This window comes from Erpetoichthys calabaricus, chromosome 3 (genome assembly GCF_900747795.2).
Source record: "Erpetoichthys calabaricus chromosome 3, fErpCal1.3, whole genome shotgun sequence".
Classification (NCBI taxonomy): domain Eukaryota; kingdom Metazoa; phylum Chordata; class Cladistia; order Polypteriformes; family Polypteridae; genus Erpetoichthys; species Erpetoichthys calabaricus.
The window spans coordinates 64632498-64655411 of NC_041396.2; the positions used below are offsets into that span (position 1 = coordinate 64632498).

General features: G+C 37.2%; 1 protein-coding gene across 1 annotated transcript in view; it reads right to left on the minus strand.

Annotated features, from left to right (window-relative positions):
- The window catches only part of taf1b (TATA box binding protein (Tbp)-associated factor, RNA polymerase I, B), a 181575-nt gene that overhangs the window by 56729 nt on the left and 101932 nt on the right, over nucleotides 1-22914 (minus strand). Inside the window, exon 10 of the mRNA XM_028796877.2 lies at nucleotides 541-718. Coding sequence (XP_028652710.2) covers nucleotides 541-718 — 178 coding nt within the window. The remainder of the gene's footprint in view (nucleotides 1-540; nucleotides 719-22914) is intronic.

A 22914-nucleotide genomic window follows, 5' to 3' on the forward strand; every position in this document is an offset into this window, starting at 1 on the left:
TCTAAAAGAACTATAACCAAATATGTAGAATATAAAAATTAGAACCTTTTAAATGAATGACTATATTGTCAATTCTTATATAATAACATGAATAAAACAGTAGTCATAAATTACTAACACTGTCTTTATTCCCTGTAGCCACAGGCTTAGCCGTGTGCCAATTAACAGGCAAAATGCATGAAAATGACTTGGGTGACCAAACGAAATGCAAATAATATTCCTTTGACAGGCCTCAACTGTTGTAGCTGAAACATTTAAAGCATGCTTGAATAGAAACATTTTCTTAGTAACTCTACAGTATCATGCTAACATAACTTATTTACTTTAGAAAGTTTTTTTAATAATATCTATACAAATGAATATAATATTTAAACTAAACCAGCTGTTAAACCAGCTTTTGAGGTTATTAAGACTACTGTAAATGTTTTCTATAGAAACAATGACTGCAGCAAGGCTTATTTATTTATTTTCTCCATGCATTTAAATGAACAGGTACGAATTTGCTTTACTGGCAACAATGATGCTGTTTTACTGACATACCATTCTTTCACATCATCCAGCTGGAAAAGCAGTTTTAACATTACGATTATTAAGGCACAAGCTTTTACTTCATAATAGATTGGCTTTGCCTGTTTAGTAGTTGGGTTAAATGTCAGTGAGGCCACATTTGAAATCCCAGTTTTGAATGCCAAGCGGCAAATCCAGGTATGCATTTCATCTGAAAAACAAACAAGTGAAGATAAAAAAAAAACATCCACCGTTATAAGAATTTTAATAAATGTAATACATACTGGACTGCAGAATTTAACTAGAAGAATTTATGAGGTCTCAGTAGAAGAGAGTTAAAAACACTTTTAAAATGAAACTCTGACAATACATTAAGTAATTATGCATCTTTGATAAATTATAATATTCGATAGCATCTGAAATACTGATGAGAAAATGTTTTAAAATAACAAATTTAAAAAAGCAATTAAAAATTTGGTCAAGCCTGACAATTTTTTTAAATATGGCGGCAGAGTTGTTAACATTGCTGCTTTCAGAATTCTGGGTCCAAATAGAGATTTTGCCATTATTTGAATCAAAATTATATTATATTATATTATATATATATATATATATATATACATACACACACACACAGTCATATGAAAAAGCTCTTAATTCTTTGTATTTTTGTTTATCATTGGCTGAGCTTTCAAAGTAGCAACTTCCTTTTAATATATGACATGCCTTATGGAAACAGTAGTATTTCAGCAGTGACATTAAGTTTACTGGATTAACAGAAAATATGCAATATGCATCATAACAAAATTAGACAGGTGCATAAATTTGTGCACCCCAACGGAGATATTAATATTACATCAATACTTAGTTGAGCCTCCTTTTTCAAATATAACAGCCTCAAGATGCCTCCTATTGCCTTTGATGAGTGTCTGGATTCTGGATGGAGGTATTTTTGACCTTTCTTCCATACAAAATCTCTCCAGTTTATTTAAATTTGATGGCTGCCGAGCATGGACAGCCTGCTTCAAATCATCCCATAGATTTTCGATGATATTCAAGTCAGGGGACTGCGACGGCCATTCCAGAACATTGTACTTCTCCCTCTGCATGAATGCCTTTGTAGATTTCGAAATGTGCTTTGGGTCATTGTCTTGTTGGAATATCCAACCCCTGCATAACTTCAACTTTGTGAATGATGCTTGAACATTATCCTGAAGAATTTGTTGATATTGGGTTGAATTCATCCGTCCTTTGACTTTAGCAAGGGCCCCAGTCCCTGAACAAGCCACACAGCCCCACAGCATGATGGATCCTCCACCAAATTTGACAGTAGGTAGCAGGTGCTTTTCTTGGAATGCGATGTTCTTCATCCGCCATGCAAAGCACTTTTTTTTTTATGACCAAGTAACTCAATTTTTGCCTCATCAGTCCAAAGCACTTTGTTCCAAAATGAATCTGGCTTGTCTAAATGAGCATTTGCATACAACAAGCGACTCTGATTGTGGTGTGAGTGCAGAAAGGGCTTCTTTCTCATCACCCTGCCATACAGATGTTCTTTGTGCAAATTGAGCTGAATTGTAGAATGATGTACAAATACACCATCTGCAGAAAGATGTTCTTGCAGGTCTTTGGAGGTGATCTGTGGGTTGTCTGTAACCATTCTCACAATCCTGCACATATGCCGCTCCTGTATTTTTCTTGGGCTGCCAGACCTGGGTTTAACAGCAACTGTGCCTGTGGCCTTCCATTTCCAGATTACATTCCTTACAGTTGAAACTGACAGTTTAAACCTCTGAGATAGCTTTTTGTAGCGTTCCCCTAAACCATGATACTGAACAATCTTTGTTTTCAAATCTTTTGAGAGTTGCTTTGAGGATCCCATGCTGTCACTCTTCAGAGGAGAGTCAAAGGGAAGCACAACTTCCAATTAACCACCTTAAATACCTTTTCTCAAAATTGAACACACCTACCTGTCTATGAAGTTCAAGGCTTAACGAGCTAATCCAACCAATTTATTGTTGCAAGTAATCAGTATTGAGCAGTTACTTTCATTCAAATCAGCAAAATTACAAGGATACCCAAATTTTTGCACAGCCAGTTTTTTACATTTGATTTGATTTCATACAACTAAATACTGCTTCACTAAAAATCTTTGTTCGGAAAATACCCCAGTACTCAGATGTTCCTAAGAAATGAAATACATACCACTGTTATCTTTTTTGTTGAAAGTAGAGTAAATTATTATGCAGGCTGAGAGGGGTTCCCAAACTTTTTCATATGACTGTATATAGCAAAGCAAAACAAAATTCAACCCCTATCCAAGAGAATGAGAGAATTTTTTTTATAAAGAATAAAACACAATAACAAAACAATGGCAACAAAACAAAAATAAGCAAACTCCAACAAAAATAATGCCGAAAATCCATCAAACTCAACACTCAGTCCTCATGGATCCCCGATGGATCAGACTTGTTTTTCCAGCACATCCCACAGACTGAGTTGAGATCTGGGGAATGTGAAGGCAAAGTAAACACCCCGAATGCTCTGTCATATTCCGCAAACCATTCCTGAACTATTTTTGCAGTGTAGCAGGGTGCATTATCCTGCTGCCATCAGGTAATACCACTGCCATGAAGGGATGTACATGGTCTGCAACAGTCTTTAGGTAGGTGGTACATTTCAAAGTTCCATCCACATTAATACCAGGACCCTACATTTCCCAGCAGGACTTTTCCTAGAACATCACACTGCCTTCACTGGTTTGTCTTCCTCCCATAGTGCTTCCTGCTGTCAACTCTTCCCCAGGTAAACAATACACACACACACCCAGCCATCCACATGATCTAAAAGAAAAAGTGATTCTTCAGACCATGCTACCTTCATCCATTGCTCCATGGTCCAGTTCTGATGCTCAACTCCCATTGTCAGCGTTTTGGGTATTGGACAATTGATCTTCTTTGGACTACTTTTGGTAGGTACTTATTACTGCATACAATGAACACCTCACAAGACCTGCTGTTTTTGGGGATGCTTTGACCAGTCATCTAGCCATCACGATTTTGGCCCTTATACTTGTCCATTTTTCCTGCTTCCAACATTATCACCTTCAAGAACGGACTGTTAACTTGCTGCCTAATATATCCCACCTCTTGTCAGGTTCCACTATAATGAGATAATCAATGTTATTCACTTCAGCGGTCAGTGGCTTTACTGTTGTGGCTGATCAGTGCAAGTACGGCTGAAAGTTTAAATATAAGAGCAATACTTGAGATAACCAGGGCATCCAAAAGAACATATCGAATTGTTTTTTTTTTTTTGTTTTAATTTTATAAATTTATTGATTTTATTGTAATCACATGACATTCCATACAAATAGATCAATTTTTACAAAAATAGGATTGAAAACATATCAACCCCTACCCCTGAGAAAGACAGCATGGCCAGCAGAGTAAAACTGAAAGCTAGTAAAAATAAGTAAATAGATGAATTAATAAGTGAATACAAATAAATGGAGAAGAAAAAGAAATGGGGAGAGAATCTGCTTTCTCAGTGCTTTAAAAGTTTATTCTAAAATGTTATTGATTAGATCCTGCACAGATCCTCTAAGTGAGAATTAGATTTTTTCCAATTTCAAATAGTATATAACATTAGTTACCCACTGATTTAGAATAAGAGAGTTAGGATTCTTCCAGTTGAGCAAGATAAGTCTACGTGCCAATAGTGTAGTAAAGGCCATAACAGTTTGTCCTTCTCCATTTTAAGCCCATCTGGGAGTACACCAAACACAGCTGTTAATGGATTAGGAGGGATTGAGACACCAAGGCTGTCTGAAAGGCATTTAAAGATTTTGGTCCAGAATGATGTTAATTTGGTGGAGGCCCAAAACATGTGACAAAGTGAGGCTGGAACTTGATTGCAGCGTTCGCAGGTTGGATCTTGCCCTGGAAACATTTTGAACAATTTTAAGTGAGACAGATGTGCTCGATATATAATTTTGAGTTAAAGAATTGTATGCTTTGCACATATGGAACGCAAATGAATTCTCTGCATTGCTACTTTCTGAGATACTGAGTAAGAGATCCTTTTCCCACTGTCCTCTTGGATCTTTGAAAGGGAGGGACTGTAAAATGGTTTTAAATATTGCAGAAATGCTGTCTGAGTCCTCGAAACTGAGCAATATTCTTTCCAGCATAGAGGGAGGTGGGAGGTGAGGAAAATTGGGCAGGTTCTGTTTAACAAAGTTTCTAATTTGAAGGTAGTGAAAGAAATGTGTTGCTGGAAAGTAAAATTTGGAAAGTAATTGTTCGTAGGATGCAAAGACGTTGTCTATGTACAGATCTCTAATTAATTTAATCCAGAATGTTTTCCAGATATTAAAAACTGCATATGTTTTCGAGGGTGGAAAAAGGTGGTTCTCGTGCAGAGGTGCCACAGATAAAAGCTTCTTTATCTTAAAATACTTCCTACATTGGTTCCATATTCTGAGTGAGTGAAGCACAATTGGGTTGTTAGTATATTGGTGATAACTTGCATTTATTGGGGCACAAAGCAAGGAATATAAAGAAGTACTGCAAGATTTTATTTCTACTGCAGACCAAGCCTGTGTATGTTCATCTATTTGTGTCCCATGTCCAGGTTTTTATAGTCTGTATGTTTGCTGCCCAGTAATAAAATTGAAAGTTAGGTAGAGCCATGCCACCTTCTGCCTTAGGTCTTTGTAGGGTCACTCTTTGGATACATGAATGTTTTGAAATCCAAATAAATGAGGTTATGGATGAATCTAATTTATTAAAAAACGATTTATTGCTGTATATTGTAATGTTTTGAAATAAAAACAAAAGCCTAGGAAGGATATTCATCTTAAACAATGTTAATTCTTCCAGCTAAAGTGAGATGATGGCAACATATCGAATTGTGATGGGATAAGGAAATGTTTACCTCTTTAGTCTCAAGCAAGTACTGATGTTATACTCATTTATATTGGCAGTGGAGAATGGCAACATGTTGCATGCTGATTACCACATGCAAATAAGAATTTCACTGTACTCTGTACATACCTGTCAGTGATTTTACATAGAGTTGCAATCAAAAACATTCAACCCTCTCACTTCAAAAGACATAGTGATGAGAATCGAGGTTAAGCAAAATGCACAACAAAAAATATTTATAGATACATACTATAAGTTATTTTGAGAACATAAATGTAATTCTATTCACAAATGTGCATGTGGACTATTATTCATCCTGCAACTTCAGTATTTTTTAGAGCATCCTTGAGCTTTAACAACTTGCTAATAAGCTCCCTGCACCTAGCTATTGGAATATTTGCCCATTCTTCACTTGTATAAAGTGAAAGCTTTGTGGAAGCTCCTTAACCATGACTGCATTACAGCTGAAGTAAATTAATGATAATTACAGTAGATCCCCGCGAAGTCACGGTTCAGGGTTCGCGGACTCAGTCGTTTGCGGATTTTTCCTTAAAACCTAACTATTAATTGTTAGCGGAAAGCGCAAATATCCTCCACAACTTTTTATGGCTTTTTTGTGGCAATACTGTGCTGTAGAGAGAACAGGAAGCAACCGCTAAGGGAAACGTGGTTTGGGATGGTGAAAGTAGCCAATCCGAGATAGTTATTCATTTCTCCTTGCTGCTGATTGTACTGCTGCCCTGTGACATGTCTCCAGTTGAGTGGGTTTATCACTGCTGAGGGAAATGCGGTTTGGGATGGTGAAAGTAGCCAATCCAAGAGCGTTATTCATTTCCCCTTGCTGCTGATTGACCGCTGCCCTGTGACGCGTCTCCAGCTGAGTGTCCTCGTGTTTTCCATTTTGTTATTGCATTCAATCTGTTATTCTTAAACGCACAAGATGTCGCCGAAACGCCCTGCACCTTCTAAGGCTTCTGGCACTGAGCCTAAGTGCCAGAAGAAGTTTAAAACACTCCAGGAAAAGGTTGAACTACTGGATTTGCTCTGGGAACTAAAAAGTTATGCTTCAGTAGCGTGCCACTATGGCATTAATGAAAGCACCACATGCTACATAAAGAAGAACGAAGCAGCGATCTGGAGCACCGTATCTGTAAGTTTCTGTGTAGTGCCAAAAAGGTAACAATCGTAAGGAATAAAAATATCGTCAGGATGAAATCTGCCTTGGCATTGTGGATCACCGACCGCAGGAAGAACATCATCCCCTTGGACGGTAACATCATCCGTGAGAAAGCACGGAAATTGTAGTAGCAGTTTGCTACAGGAGACAATGTAGCAACTTCCCATCACAATGTTCCTGAAATCTATAAAGAAACCCCACCAGAAGAAGACCAGTCCAAAGATACGACTCCTCCTGAAGCGCCTGAAGAAGAGGCGCCACCCGAGGAGTTTTAAATCTTCTGCATCATCAATATCATTCATCATTGGTGAGTACCCATAGATTTTACTGTATTTTAGTTAAATGAAATTATGATGTATTTACTCTACTTATAACAAAGAAAACGACAGCACATACCAAAGAAAACGCGCTTGCATGAATTACAGTACATTCTAGCACCGTGGGAGACATAGCAGTACAGTACTATACAGTATACGGGTTTACCTTTACTTTCTGTTTTTAGGTAATGTATTAAGGTAATTTTTTAGGTAATGTATTAATGTATTAAGCTGAATTTGCAACGAAATTAAAGTGATTTGGGGGCATACTGTATTTAGGGTTTAAACTATAAAAATAGGCATTTAAAAGGCATTTTTTAACTACACCCAAAAGTCGTGGTTTTTCACAATTCGCGGGTGCTCTAGGAACGTAACCCCCGCAAATTTTTGGGGGTGTACTGTATAGTGTTTTTAAAGGCTTAAGAAATTTTAAAACCAAGAAATGCAGCTGAATGTTTTAAGAACAATACTACATAGGGGATGAATAACTCTGACATGGCTATATTAACAAAATATTCTGTTATGTAGGAATACATCATTCAATTTCTTTGTTGATTTTATGTGTCATTCAACTGATAAAGAAGTCATCAAAGGCAAAATCTAGCCCTTTGAAAAAACTATCCCAGGCAGCACAACGCAGGACAAGAGTCAGTCTATCACTGGGCACACTCACATAAAAAAGTGTGTACACACACATACACACAGTGCAATTTACAGTCAATAATTTACCTAACATGCACCTTTGAGACATGGAAGGAAAACCAGAGTACTTAGAGAAAAACACACTGGTAGCAAGGAGAAGATGCAAACACAGAGCCGATGTGCATTACATGGGGCACTCAGTGAAAGACAATTCACTTAAATCAGGTTTTGAGGGGGAAAAAACAGAAATGCACTTTGAGTGTGAGAGACTGTGGCAATTCATTAAGTCCAATGAAAAATGACTACATCAAAAGAAATGCTAAATCCTGTAAATATCTAAAAAGCAACTGGTTTTATTTTATAGTAAAAGTAAAGGTTCCAGAAAATATGCTTGTAAAAATAAAACAAAAAAATATATATCTCATTCAAATATCTGAATTCTTGAGTGTTTTACAAAACACATTCTGATGGTGTGCGTGGTAAATAGTGACACATAAAAGATTATGGATTTCTTCATTTTCTACTGAAGTAATGGCTGATATACCCTAATATACTGCTGAACGTCAGAAAGGTGAGGACAGCAACAGCACACAAGCTTTGAGATTCTGGAGTAAAGTGTGCAGCTTGTAGCCCATAATAGTATGGCTTGCTAATGTACTGCCACAAAGGACTGGCAGTCAAAAAAAGGTAGAAATGGATTGTGAAATGAGAAGGCAAACTCAAAGTGCAAAGAAGTGTAGCTCTGAGCTATCCCAGCCAGCAGGAACAAACCCTGGACAGGTTGCCAGTCCATGGAAGGGTGAACACACAAACACCCTAAACACACTAGGGTCAACTTCGTGTCACCAATTCACCTAACCTGCATATCTTTAGACAGTGGGAGGAAACCAGAGCACCCAGAGGAACCCCACGCAGTCAAGAAATAAAAATAACACTTAAACCATAGAATCATGACAGCAGTGCAGATATAACATTTCCTACTTTTCACATGAAGTACTCTTTACACCCATAGCTGCAAATGGCTATACAACTGTCTGAATTGTGCTTGAAGGCTATGAAATAATCCTCATAATTTAAAAGCCCTTCTACGGAGCTTCATTGCTCTTTGACCACTCAAATGTTATAATCTTCATTACACTAACCTGTCCTCTCATTCTGCTCAACTTGAGAAATCCTAACCTTCTTACTGTATTTCAGCAAGAAAGACAAAGATTATAATATGTAATATTAGGAACAAAATTACTCTCAACAAGGGACAACAGAATTTATTTCTGAACATGTAACCATGCTGAAACTCTTGTAGCAATATTTATAATTTTTCATTGTTTTCTGCCATCTTTAATGTATTTTTACCTGCTTTTTCTAGCCAGTCAGGAGTATTTGCACCTACATTCATCAAATTATTCAAGTGGCAATGCATTAAGGAATTACAACAAATAAAAAAAAAAACACACACACGCAATTGTTTTAATCATACCCAGCCAACCCTTTAAAACTTTCCCTAGCACTAATCTACTGTACAGGGTAACATCCTGCAATAAGGATTATAAGTACATATTGTTTCATGCTATGTCATAGTGATGTCAGATATTATATACTGAGCTACTTTTATGTCACTATTGTAATGTTTATGGCTGAAATTTTAACAGAACTTTGTAACACATATGTATTGTAGAATGTATATTATGTTTTTTATTCAATTAATGGGCACATTTTTAATATGTACTTAAACTATGTTTATTTGTTCTGTTTCAAACCTGATGAAATACATGTTAATCAAGTGATAAAAAATGATTTATTAATAGGGGACTTTATTTAATGTCCCTTGGTTAATGCTACAATGATGAACATTCTATAACAGATATTTTTATTAATCTATGTGAAAACTACTCAAAAAATAACATTAACTTAAGTGTGTGAATGTAAGCACTTGCCTGTGTTCTTCTATAGAAAATGTACAAGGTAATCATCATAACTCAATTTTTGGACATTTTAGCTACCTTACTTTTGATGTTAAAAATGGCATGATTCCAAAGAAACAAAAATAAATAGATAAAAATTAAATATGTTTTTTTATCTACATTGTGTTTAAGTGAAAGTTACTATGCACTGCACAGCCTACCAAGCCATTTATTTCAAACTGCAGTAACAGCAAATGTTTGTGAAATAAGGCGCTTTGATAAATAACTAATTGATCTGCATAACATACAGTATACAGGTAAAATTCCATTACAAACAACTGCCAGGGACCTAAAAAATATTTAGTTGTAATGAAAATTTCGTAGTAATGAGATTCTGTATTTGTCACTATAGTGTTTTCTTTAACTTGTATCCAGGCTTTTGCAATCATTTCAATATCTTATTTCGCGTTAATTTTAATCTCCTCCTGTCTACAAGTTATGCTGATGAGAATGTTTCTCAGCATTTCCTTGCGATAATACACTTTCAGGGTGCGAATGATGCCCAAATCCAATGGCTGAAGCACTGCTGTGCAATTGGGTGGGAAAAATTCAACACAAACATTATCTAAATGTGAAAGCATGTTGTGGGCAGCACAGTTATCCATCAGAAGCTGAATCATCCTTTTTGTCTTCTTAATATTGTGAGGTTTCTGAATTCTTTTGGGGGGTCCCCCACCCCCCACTAATCGGGAACGACACACCGAAGTGCATCCCGAAGCGCAATTGCTGCGTCTGTGGAAGATTGTTTGTCCTTTACCGGGGCAGGGCAACAGCAGGCTCACAGCGCTGCAGTGAAGCACCACAGAAGCAAATCCTAAAAGATCATGGTCATGCTATAAGTCCCTGTCTTGCACCCCAAAACACAAGGCTGAGTCTCAGTACTTTAGCAAAACCAGCTTTATTCAGCTTTAAACAGGAACAGCACGGTTATTTACTGTAGTGGGATCTGCCACTCTCATACACACAGGCACAGCAATCAGGCAGGGTTGTGGCCAGGTTAGTGGCCAAGTAATACTGTTCCCCACATTTACAATGCTCCTTGCATCACCCATTGACATCTTTTCTGTTTGCTTCAGTGCAGCAGAGCTGTGAGCCTGCTGTTACCCTGGCAACTGATAAGCAGTCTTCCACACATGCGGTTGATTGCACTTTGGGACACTCTTCAGCGTGTTCTCTAGTTGGGAGGGGAGTCTCAAAGAGAGTTTAGAAACCTCACATTTTCTTGAATGAGTGCCGCATTTATAGGAATGTTTCATGAATGAGTATCACTTAACCACATAAAAACTGCTTTTTCGACGTCTTCAAATGCAGCAGTTCGCATACTTTTGCAACCTGAGATTTTTCTTCTTTACTTGCTCGGTCTTTCAAGAAAGTTGACAGTGTTGCTGGCGAAATTCTGAATTCACTGGCAACATCTTTTTTCTTTTGCCAGAATTGAGAGACGCAAAAACTTTAAGTTTTTTTTTTCTAATGTGAACTGTTATCGTTTTTTCGTGTCTGCCGTTTCTATAGGAGGGTGACAATGAGTTAAATTCCAATGGATGTTTTTCAAATGTTAACGAGCAATAAGCAAAAGATGTCACTGAAAACCACAGAAAAAAAAAACAGTATGAGGAAAGTTCGAAGTTGGTTCGTCATGTGGTGGGTGCAGCAATGCGCTGTATCAGCATGTGCTCCTAACCTCTCCTCTCTGTTTGGGGGATCGTTGCGCACAACTGAGCTACGACCACAGAACTAACTGCTCTGTGGATGATTCATTCAGGCATTTCAAGGTCTTTTGGGCATGTCGTTATAATTAAAGTATCTGCTGAATATATTTTGTAGTAACGAGATTTCTATAAACTCGTATCATATGGGGAAACTGTCGGGACCAAAAAAATACTTCGTTGTAATGAAAATTTCGTTGTAAAGATATTCATTATAACGGAATTTTACCTGTATCTTATCATTTCATATATATTATATGTATTTGTGTTAGGCCTTTACCTAAGGTGCCTTAGATTTACTTTACATTGCAGATCTTTATGAAATTTTTACTCTTGCATTTAAACCACAGGACTATTAAGCAACATGTTTCTAGTGTAAGCAGTGAGATAGTAATGGAACTGAACTATTTAATTCCCACCTCTGCCTCACTGTGCTACATTAATTATTATAGTAAAACATTATGTGAATTTCCCCTTGGGATTAATAAAGTATCTATCTATCTATCTAGTTTGTTTCACAACTGACTCCTCTTTCTCAGTTATAAGGACAGGATGGTGATGTACCTGCTTCGGGACAGTAGCATAATCACAACAACGAAGCAAATGTACTTACAGACACCTCACATTTAGCAAATGTACAAAATGCCTAATCGGTCTCAGCATTTAAAGCCCAATCAGAGGCAGAGTACCCTTTATACTACATAATATGTAGAATTTAGTTAGAATTTCTCATTTTCATCAATGTGAAAAAAATAACATATATATTTAGATTACACACTGCAAAACAATATAATGTAAAAAAGTTCAAAAGGTAGAATGTTATGCAAAATGTCTCAAGCTGTGGTACTGATACTGTATATGAAATGATAGGGGCAGAGAAGGAAATGTCTGGCAACAAAAAAAAGTGGAAAAAGTATAAATCATACCTAACAACTGTTATCAAGGTCAAACTTTCGTCTCTGGTAAATGAAACAAACGAGCTCTCAGAGTTCATCAGGAGCAATAAGGAATACAAACACTGCTTCTTTATGCGTTTTACTGAAACTTGGCTGACAGCTGAAACTCCCCATTCTCTGGTAGCCCCAGGACTTCACTTTGTACACACAGAAAGAAACAAAAGAAAGTGGAAAAATAAACGGTGTAGGCTCGCCATTTTTGCGAGTGACAAATGATACAGCATGGGAAACATCACTATTTAAAGTGCAGTTATGTAATTCAAACGTGAAGCTACTCTTCATTGGACCATGTGTGAAACAGCTACAGTAAATCATCTGACAAAGGACTTTTCAGGCATCATTTTTTTGGCTATGTATGTTGGGCTCTGAGCTGACACTGACAAAGACTCAGACACAAGTTTTTGTAAGAACAAAGGGATTCATTGTGCGAAACTCTTACAGGCAACCATTTCCCACACCACAACCACAACTCTAAATCTCCATAATTCTCTGTCACTTCTACTCTGCTCCTCCAGCAAGCTTTATCTTCCTCCTCCCGACTCTGGCACTCTGAGTTGAGGCAGCCGGCCCCTTTAATGTAAAACCCGGAGGCACTTCCAGTGTCCCAAAACTGTGGTTCAAGAGTACTTCCATGTAAGGCTGGAGCCCGACAAAGTAGGGCTCATTAGTCCTTTCAGCACCCCTGGAGCCAAGCAATGTGCCTTGTGGGAATCCACAGTGGTACCATAACCCAGGGGGGCTGCCACCTAGCATTTTGGGAGAGATAATGCCCTGACCAAATTGTCTTTCCCAGTCCTTCCATGTCACTGGCCTTCCAGCCAGGCAAGAATTCCAGAACAACTCTGGCTGGGATGCCAGTCTCCGCACAGCATCTCTTACACAGTATACTTTTAACTTGTGTGAAGAGAAAAGTCCAACAGAAATGGTGTGTTATTTCTCTAATAACACACTAAGGCTCACTGATGACCTGCTGAGCAAGAAGAGGAGCAACTTCAGGTTTAAAAATTAAAAAGAAAGCAGGCAGAACTGAAAAACAAGCTCATTAGTGGAAAAACAGATCACGGGTATAAAAAGGCATCACTGGCTACAACAAGGTCAGCAATCAATGGGTTGGACCTGGTTCATTTGGACAGGGCCAATCAGCTACTGTATTATCAGTCCTTCAATAAATTTGACTACCATCTACAAGTCAGGTCTCCCTCTAATGTTGCTAGTTTGTGTGTGCCAGATAGGAGGCAACAAGCCCCTCATTGTCTGCTTCCAACAGTTCATCGCATCTACCCCCTGTGAAGGCATCAGTTCTGAAGTCTGCACCTCTACTCTTTTTACCAGATTACATATGTCAGATGAACATGTGACAAGAGAGCTGGAGAAGATGTGACCTAGCAAGGGAGCTAGGCCTGACTGAATCAGCCAGCAAGTGCTCAAGATAAGCATTAGATAGCTTTGTGGGTGTCTCATAAACACCAATTCACACTTTCTCTGAACCTCCAGGGGGGGTGACACAACTGTGAAAGACATCCAATAAAGTTCCATTCACGTAACAGTAGATAATGCTCTGATTTAAATATTTTTCAATGTTAACTCCCACCTAGACAATGTTGATTTTATTTACCCTGGTTCATTAAAACTGTCCAGGACCGCCAGGTAGGGAATAAGTGCAAGGTGATGAAGGTAGATGTCCTAGTGTCCTAAGATCAGTGTTTCTCAACCTTTATTGCCTTGGGACCCAGTCCCACCTTTTTAAGTCCACTGGTGACCCACATAGTAAAGTGTTTTTCCCTTTGGTTAAATGAGTATGATAGCAGAGCAGGGGTTAGGAGTTCTTGAGTACCTTCCTTGATGAAACAAGCACAGTTAGAAATGGGAAATAATGCCAGCTTAAGGGTAGACAGATGCGCGTCTAAACTACCCAGAAAAGTCAGCTGAATTATAGGGCTGATACCAGACTTCCTACAGTGTAAGAAAGCAAGTTGATGGCAAATTATGACCAATGTTGCCCCCACTTCTTCATGATGCATTACCCTGAAGAATCCATGGCTTATTCTACCACAATTTCCTAGGAAGCTCTACTTAGACCACAGCCATCAGAGTTAATAGTAGCCATTGTGCTTTTTTGCCAGTTTTAACTGACTCTTTTGCACAGGGAGTTTATTTCTTTAAGTACATGTAAACATTCTCCTGCTGCCTAGCCTCCTCTCCCTGCCTATACATTTTGCTAGTCATTTTACTAACAATTATTAGTCAGTTTTTTTACAAAAATACTCATTTTTCAGCATTAGTGAATAAAGCTTGCAAAATTGGAAGATGGAGAAGAGACATGCTTCACAGCAGAAAGATGAAGTACTACAGACTTCCAAACCTTTGTACATGATAATCATCATCTACCTGTGAAACGGTCTTCTCACCTAGGCAGAATCTCATTCAAATGGCCATTTGAATCTGCAATATTGAAACATGCAAGTTATTTAATTTTGTTGGTCTCTTTTCTCAATGGTAATTCATTATTTATCTCTATTCCTCCTTCCAGTGTTGTGTGAGTCATGTTTCCATAAATGTGGCAGGGGAGGATGGTCAGAACTGGAGGGAAAAAAGATTTGCAGCTTCTAAGTGGTAAACAAATCCAAAGTTGGATGATAGTGAAACAAAATTTCAGGACTGGCAAAGATTACTGAAAAGATAAGGAGGTGGACTGCTTGGTCTTAAACAGTGGTAGCCCACCCTTACAATTTTGAGCCTTGGCTCCACAAAGGCAGTCCAACTGGGAATCCTTTCTTAAACACCACGGTTCATTTGAAGAAGCCATTTTAGCATGCACCTGGAGGTGTACGAAGATCTGCAGACTGAAGGATAAGCACACATGCAGTACAGAGCTAGGTGTTTTGATATACTTAATAGAATTTGAATTTGATACTTTATAGAATTTCATATGACTAGTGGCAAGTTCTGGGTGAACAAGGGGGCTCCGCCCCCTGCTCGCTTCGCTCGCCTACCCCTGGGGTTGGGTAACCCGAAACACATTGATGAATGTATGAGATATATCGAATTGTAAATGTGTAGATGACGAACAAAGGAAGTAAAGAACCCATAGCATGGCACATTAGAAGGATCTATTGGAATACTTCTTTATACACAACATTTGTAGTAAACTCATTGATAGAGTGCATCATCTGGATCTAACACGTAGATCTGTGCATATTTGCGTTCGTGATTTGGCTCAGGGTGCACTGTTCCAATCCGATGTAATATTTGTCCACATACGCGAAAGCAGTATGGGCCATTGCCAGCTGGTGGCCTGATATTTACCCCGGTAGATGCAAAAGCAAATGAACTATTGTAGGATCTAATTGCAGTCCATAATGTTTTTACTTTCGGGTACATTGTTAGTTAGAAACATCCGTAGATATTCAGGATATTCATCTAAAGGAGGCAGTCTAACCTGTCCCCTTTGACAACAACGTGTAAACTTATTAGTTGTATTGCCAGTTGTTTCTTCAGGGAAGCTAAGTGAATGATAATGACAGCAAATGATATTCATTATTTCTAATGAATGTTCATTAATAGTGGACGCACTTAAAACCAAAAAGACCTCAACCTGGGTGGGACGCTATAATACTTTCGAATTTTACTGCTTTCATATTGTGTACCTTTGTCTGCATGTGTATCGCGCCATCGTTTGTTTGAGCCTGTCGAATTCCACTGCTTTCATAATCTCTTATCTGCCTTTTTTTCTCTCCAATGCCTTTGGGTCTCTATTCTCCGTATTGTCCTTATACGCTTTCTATGCGCTGAGAGCACATGATTTGTGTGTTGGAATTGTTTCAATTTCATTATTTTCACTTTTACTTTAAAGCTTCATTAAAAACAATATTTTTTGGAGACACATTGTGACAACGCAACGTATAACTGCCCGTGAGTGAATATTGTTTCTGTTTCTGTAATAAATAATCTGAGTTTTTCTGTTTGTCCATGTGATTTATTGATTGTCATAGGAAAAGCTATTCTCACGGTAAACTGTAAACATTTTACTACGAATGGCATATCACGATCTCCTCTGGTATGTAATGTTACTCGCGGAATATATACATCACCTTTCTTTTTGCCTGTTAAAATTTGCATCGCTTCTCCGAGATCATCAATATACACCCGACCGAATTGTGTACTCTTTGAAATTTAACTTGTCGTTCCTTTAACTGTTGTGGGACCACAGATTCTCATAGCATATGGTCCATTATTGTGTAAATCCACGTTTTTTCCATTGAATGATGCGAATGCGAAAAGACTTTGTTGTCTACTCTTTTTTTCAGACCTCAATTTGGCCTGGTATATTTTCAATTACACCTGGTTCTGATGATTAATCACCTTTTGTTTGCGGTAATGCAATCGTTTCTATCTTTTGATACTGTAGTGACTGACATGACAAAGTGTCACAAAAGTTTTACCTGAACAATCGCTGACTTCGTAACCCCAAACACAACTTTCTACTACCCTCTCCAATGCCCCCCCTATTACCACATGAAATCAATACCCCGCTATCAGTCCTCCGTGCTGTACTCCGCCTTCCCTCAATCGGACCAAACAGTCACTTAAAACCAAAAAGCCCTCAACCTGGTTGGGACGCTACAATACTTTCGAATTTTACTGCTTTCATATTCTGTACCTTTGTCTGCATGTGTATCGCGCCATCATTTGTTTGAGCCTTTTGAATTCCACCGCTTTCATAATCTCTTATCTGCCTTTTTTTCTCTCCAATGCCTTTGGGTCTCTATTCTCCGTATTGTTCTTATACGCTTTCTATGTGCTGAGAGCACATGATTTGTGTGTACTATGTGCTTTTACACGATTGATTTTTTTTTTGATCGGTGTGCTCTTATATATTCCGTACTATCTTTGTGGACCTTTGCGGACCCCATAGTGTCTTAACTCGTGCCTGCTTTGCTTCCGCAGTTTCTGACGCTTGTTATAGGCGCCTGCGTTCATTGATCTTATCCAGGTGGGCTCGTGTGTGTATCGTTGAGCTGTATTGTGTTTCAATTTAGTGTAAAGCGTACAGCGGTTTGTACAATCCCAAGCAGCACATTATTCCTAACTTCACTCCGCAGTAGTGCCACTCACAATATGGCGGTTGTTTTATTTGCTATTTCTGTTAGTTGAGCTGTACACGCCTGCGCAGTACGTCTCATGGTCTCATCGCCGTGTACCTGCGTCCATGCCATCCGGTTTACCATTATCGGTTAGTAATATGGATTATTATTTATGTGTAGTTTTGACATCACTGACAAATTCTGGAATGTTTTCAGTAAAGCAGCTAACTTCCTCAGTTATAAATGTGGAGTACATGGCACTGCTTCATCTTGTCATAACATTATACTGTAATATCAGCCAGTAAAATATCAAAAGATTTACTGCTTGTGCTTTTAATACTTACTACAGTTTTAGGTTTACCTATCAAATGAAAAAGTGAAGTCTAGTTAAATTTGCATGTAAACCTTACTTTGTATCATGGTGTAAAAAGCTAAACAATGTGGCCTATGTAAGAATGACTCCGGTAACACCTTTGCTTTCACATAGTCACTGAGGTAAGTGAACCACAACAGACTATACAAATGTATATGTATGTGTGTGTGTGTGTGTATGTGAGATTTTGACATAGACAGTATAATGCATAAAATAGGTCCATCTTTATGGAAACAAATTGCAGTATGCTCTAATGTTTGACCTCACAACTCCCGTATGGTGACAGCAATAGTAGAAAGACTTTTTTAATGCATCAAGAAAAGTCAAGCAATTCACAGATGAAAGAAATAAGAAAAAGACCTCTCTACTGGTGTAAATAGGGAAAGGAAAATAAAAATTCCATTTTGTGTCCTTAAGGAATTCTTATTGACAAAGGACTGAGATTCTTAGGATAAAACATCAGTTTTCATGTTTTCTTTAAATTTTTCCCTCCTGATTTGCCACTAACTCTGTGTATGCTATATTTGTATATTTTTATTGTTAGTTTTGATTTTTGTATTTGCTCATTTTTAAATAAAAAAGTAAAGACAGCAATTGTTATTTTAATATGCTTAAACATTAATCCAAAAGGAAGTGACTGCTAATAAAGACTGACATATTCAGTTGCAATCTGAAATATTCAACCTCCTCTCCTTAATAGACATTATGAATTGAGGTTAAAAAAAATTAATAAAAATGTGCCAAAAAACCTTATTAAACAACAAAAAAACATATTGTCACATTTTTAGACTTATTTTGAGAACATAAATTGATTTAAGTTTGAAAAATGTAACTCTTTTCATAAATGTGCATTTGCAGTACTATTCACCCCCCAAGCTTCAGTACTTTGTGGAACATCCTTTAGCCTTTATCACTTCTAATAACCTTTTTCTGTACAGTAAGTGCTGAAAACACTGTTGTAATCTTTGCCATTCTTCACATGCAAAAGCCTCCAGCTCATTGATGTTTGATGGCTTCTGTGCTGCACCAAAGATTTTAAATGGGATTAAAATTTGCAGACTGAGAAGGCCACACCAGGTCATTCCTGGATCTATTTCTCAACCAAGATTTGGTTAACTTGGAGGAATGCTTGGGATCATTGTCCTGCTGGAAAATTCAACAATCATCAAGATTCAATTTCAGAACAGAAGGCATCACGTTTCTCTTTAAAATGGCCAGGTATTTCTAGGAAACCATGATGCCAGTTACACAGTCAAGACTGACAGTTTCTGTAGCAGAAAAACATCCCCTTATCATCAAGGACCCAATTTCATGCTTGACTGTGGGGATTATATTCTTTTGGTCATAAGCCTGGCCTTTCTCATACAAGAAATACCACTGGTCCAGGTGTCCAAACAGAACCAATTTAATTACAACAGTCCATAGAACTGTTTCCCAAAACTCTTCAGGCCTATCCAAATTTCTCCTGACATATTCTAGTTGGCCTTTAATGTTATTTGTGGTCAAAAGTACAGTGAATCTTGTAGTGTGGCCAAGAAGTCCTTGTTTATTCAGTGCTCATCTTACAGTTGCTACAGAAGCACTTGTCCTGTCCTTCATCAGTTCATCCTGTAGGTGTTTTGCAGTAACATGAGTTTTTCTTAGTTGTACTGACTAAGCTGTTAAGGGTTCTTGATGACATTTTGGGCCTTTTCCCCTCTGTCAGGCAGGTTTGCAGATGTGTCATGTTTTAAACTTCCTTATAATGCTCTCAGTGGTGCATCTTGGAATTTTCCATTTTTGGGAGATCTTCTTATACCTAATGCCATTCACATGCAATGAAATAATTTCTTCTCTCAGCTCCTTAGTCTTACCCATGATTGCAACTCACCTTTGACACCTGCATGGGTGGGTTTCACGTACAGTATGTATCACAGTTGAAACCAGTTGAATTGAACTTATTGGATTCCCAAAGGCTTAATTATGTTTTAACGCCACTTTATGCCACAAAAGCTAGCAGGTTTTAAAAACAGCAATATTATAAAGGGGTTGAATAACTATGACATGGTTATATTAATAAAATATCATACATTGGCTTTGTTGAGTTTACCTATAACTCAACACATGAAGTAATCTACAACAAAATCTAGCTCTTTGAGAAAAAAACTTTCATTGGTAAATCCCTACAGTCTTTCATGGATTGAATATTTCTGATCGCAACTGTATATTGTACTTTTCTGAACAGTGATGCTTTTTCTCCTCTCAGTTTTTAAAAATTATCCTTGTTTCATTAGCCAACATATTTCACCCTGAATATGTCAAAACATTGGTCTATGTCAGCTATCTCACATTACAGCAAATACCCTGTGTAGCAATAATAAGGAAGGGTACATAAGGGCATAACAGTCGTATGAAAATTAATAACAATGACTACCTATTTTATATATGTGCATTACTGTTTTTTTATTTTTATAAATCTAAAAAAATTAGATTTGTCTATGAACTGCTGTGTGACTAGTTTAGTAGGTGTGCACAAATATAAACATGATTTTTTAGATAACGTTTATTTTGAGAATAAACATTTTTCGGTTCCTCTTGTTAAATCCCAAGTTTCATGCTTAACATTCAAGCTTATTATCAACATAGGTTTATACATTTTTTTAATACAAGAACTGCAAACAAAAGCAACACATATTTTCAAAAAGGTGAATCAGGTTCTCATGTATATAACATAAAAAACTGCACCAAAAACAGAAAGCTGGACAAATTAATTGGATGTTACTTTCTTGACATACATATTTCACAAATTGAATATCTACACCTGACAGTATATGAAATGATGGCATTTGCATTATCTTTCTGAAGATAATGTAATATTTTGAAAACAGCCCTTGTTTACTAAATAGTACTAATAGGTAAATAGCATTTAAACAAGCTAGAGTTAGGTAAAACAGGATTGCTAAAATGGAGCAGTAGTTTAACTGTTGCTGTAACAGAAAGCACTGGCATCCACAGCTCTGTTGTGAGAAGAAAGGGATGCTTAGAGTAAGTCTCAGGTACAGGTACACAGAAAATACTGTGGGTTCTCTTTTCCAAAGGGGATATTCAAGAATAATATATTAGCATTCTTTATTACCTTTATGGCTGCTTCAAATATCAGTATCAATAACCCTTGACCTCTTAGGAAATTTGGTAACAGTGATTTCCTTTAAAATTTATCTGAAGCTTATCAATCATCCATTTCTTTAATTATTAAATACTTCAATATTAAATAAATATAACACACTTCAGGTGGACTTAGTATATTTAAAAACTGGGTAAATGTGTCAGACACCCTGCTAGAAGGTGCAAAGCCTTTCTTTCTGTCTCTATCTCATCAGCCCCAGTGGGGCAGATAAGGTTTTGTCTGATTTGTTTATTTCTTTACTTTTCTCGTCCTTATATTTACTCACTCCTGTGCTGATATTTTAATAAATCATTCTTGTTAAGTCTTCTCTGGTCTCTTTGGTGCCTATTTTATAAAGTATCTATCTATCTATCTATCTATCTATCTATCTATCTATCTATCTATCTATCTATCTATCTATCTATTTTAGATTAGAGATTGGCTTGATGACATCTCTTCAGGCTAAAATATTCAATGAATAAAGGGAATCAAGGTGGAATAGTGATTAGAGTTGCTTCTTTACTGATTCAGAGTCCTGGGTTTAAACCCAAAACCCATTTGTTTTCCATGTGATGTTTGCATGTTCTCACCAAGTCTACATGGGATTTCTTCCAGGTGCTCTCCTTTTCCTCTCACATTCTCAAAGATGTTCAGGACATGTTCCATTAGCAATTCCAATGTCTCTATGTGACTGTTAAAGAGACTGTGTGAGTGAGTTAGATAGGCAACGGACTGAAACCCTGTTCAGGGTCGTACCCAGGTTATGTACTTAATGCTGCTGGGACAAGTTGTGGTCTCCCACAAACCTGAACTAGATTGAGTGTGTTTATGTTGCATTAAATTTCCACATTATACAGGTTGATTGGAAAAGATTAGTAGTATTTTAAAATGTAATGTAAATTGAAATATAAAACAAAATTCACTGCCATTCCATAACAGATATCATTTTGAGGACTATTTGTAGATCTAAAAAGAGATATGGCTAGATCTGTTTTTCTGGTAAAAAAAATTATTTCATGATGGGAGCAGTATGATAGACAGTTAAATTGGTTTAAACCTGAAGTAAAGCTGTGAGGTAGAAGTCCTTCTCTCTTGTAATTTTTACATAGAATAAAGATACTGCTGTATCGTTTACACTACTTTAACCTTCAGCTGGCACTCTACTGAACAACCTAAATAAAGTCTACTGTACTTACTTAAACTAAGTTTTTCACTACGTAGAACACCGTAAAGGTAGTTTTTTTTTTCCTACATTAATTACTTGCTTCAATATTTCGCCTTCAGTTTGCTCAATTTGTTTTTTGTTTCATCCTACAGTTAATTAATGCATTACTTTTAAGCATTACTACTAAAACCAGGAACTACGATTATATTTCTGTAGTTCTTATGTGCAGAACTAGGTCTGCAAAATTAGTCAAAAAAATACATGTTTAAATATTATAATTTAAAATAAGTAAATATTTGAATATAGTCAAACCTAGGTTAAGGATTCTGGTTGTTAAACATGTATGTTTGTAAATGCTTGTTTTTATACTTTTTTATTAAATCAAGTACTCAGGGAAAGTTATTTAAATATACTGTACATCACAATACATTTGCAGAACAGGGATACCAGCTGAGTGACCCATGAAAGATTGTGACAAGCACTTTGTAATTTGTGGAGGAAACGTGTGTTTAAAAAAAAAATAAAAATAAATAAATAATAATAATAATGCAGATGGGTTTCATGCTTTTCATGGCTGTTTTCACGAGGAATACTGGTTAGTTAGTAAGATTGGCTCCAGCAGACCCCCGTGACCCTGTGTTCGGATTCAGCAGGTTGGAAAATGGATGGATGGATAGTAAGACCATGACAGGGTGAGAATAGCCAGCGAATTAAAAGAGCAGGCAAGAGGCAGGCAGGTTGAAGGTAGGCTTATTTCATTATTTTGGAGGTGTCCAGTGGGCAGCGGCACAGTACAGTTAATATCACACCATTCAAAATAAAAAGCCTATTGAAACCTGTGGATTCACGCAGAAAAGCAGCACTGGCTTACAGGATGGTCATGCTATCAGGGTCACACAATCTGTCTACTTTTCTCCTTTTTTAAAGTTGCAGCAATATTTTAAAACAAGAGG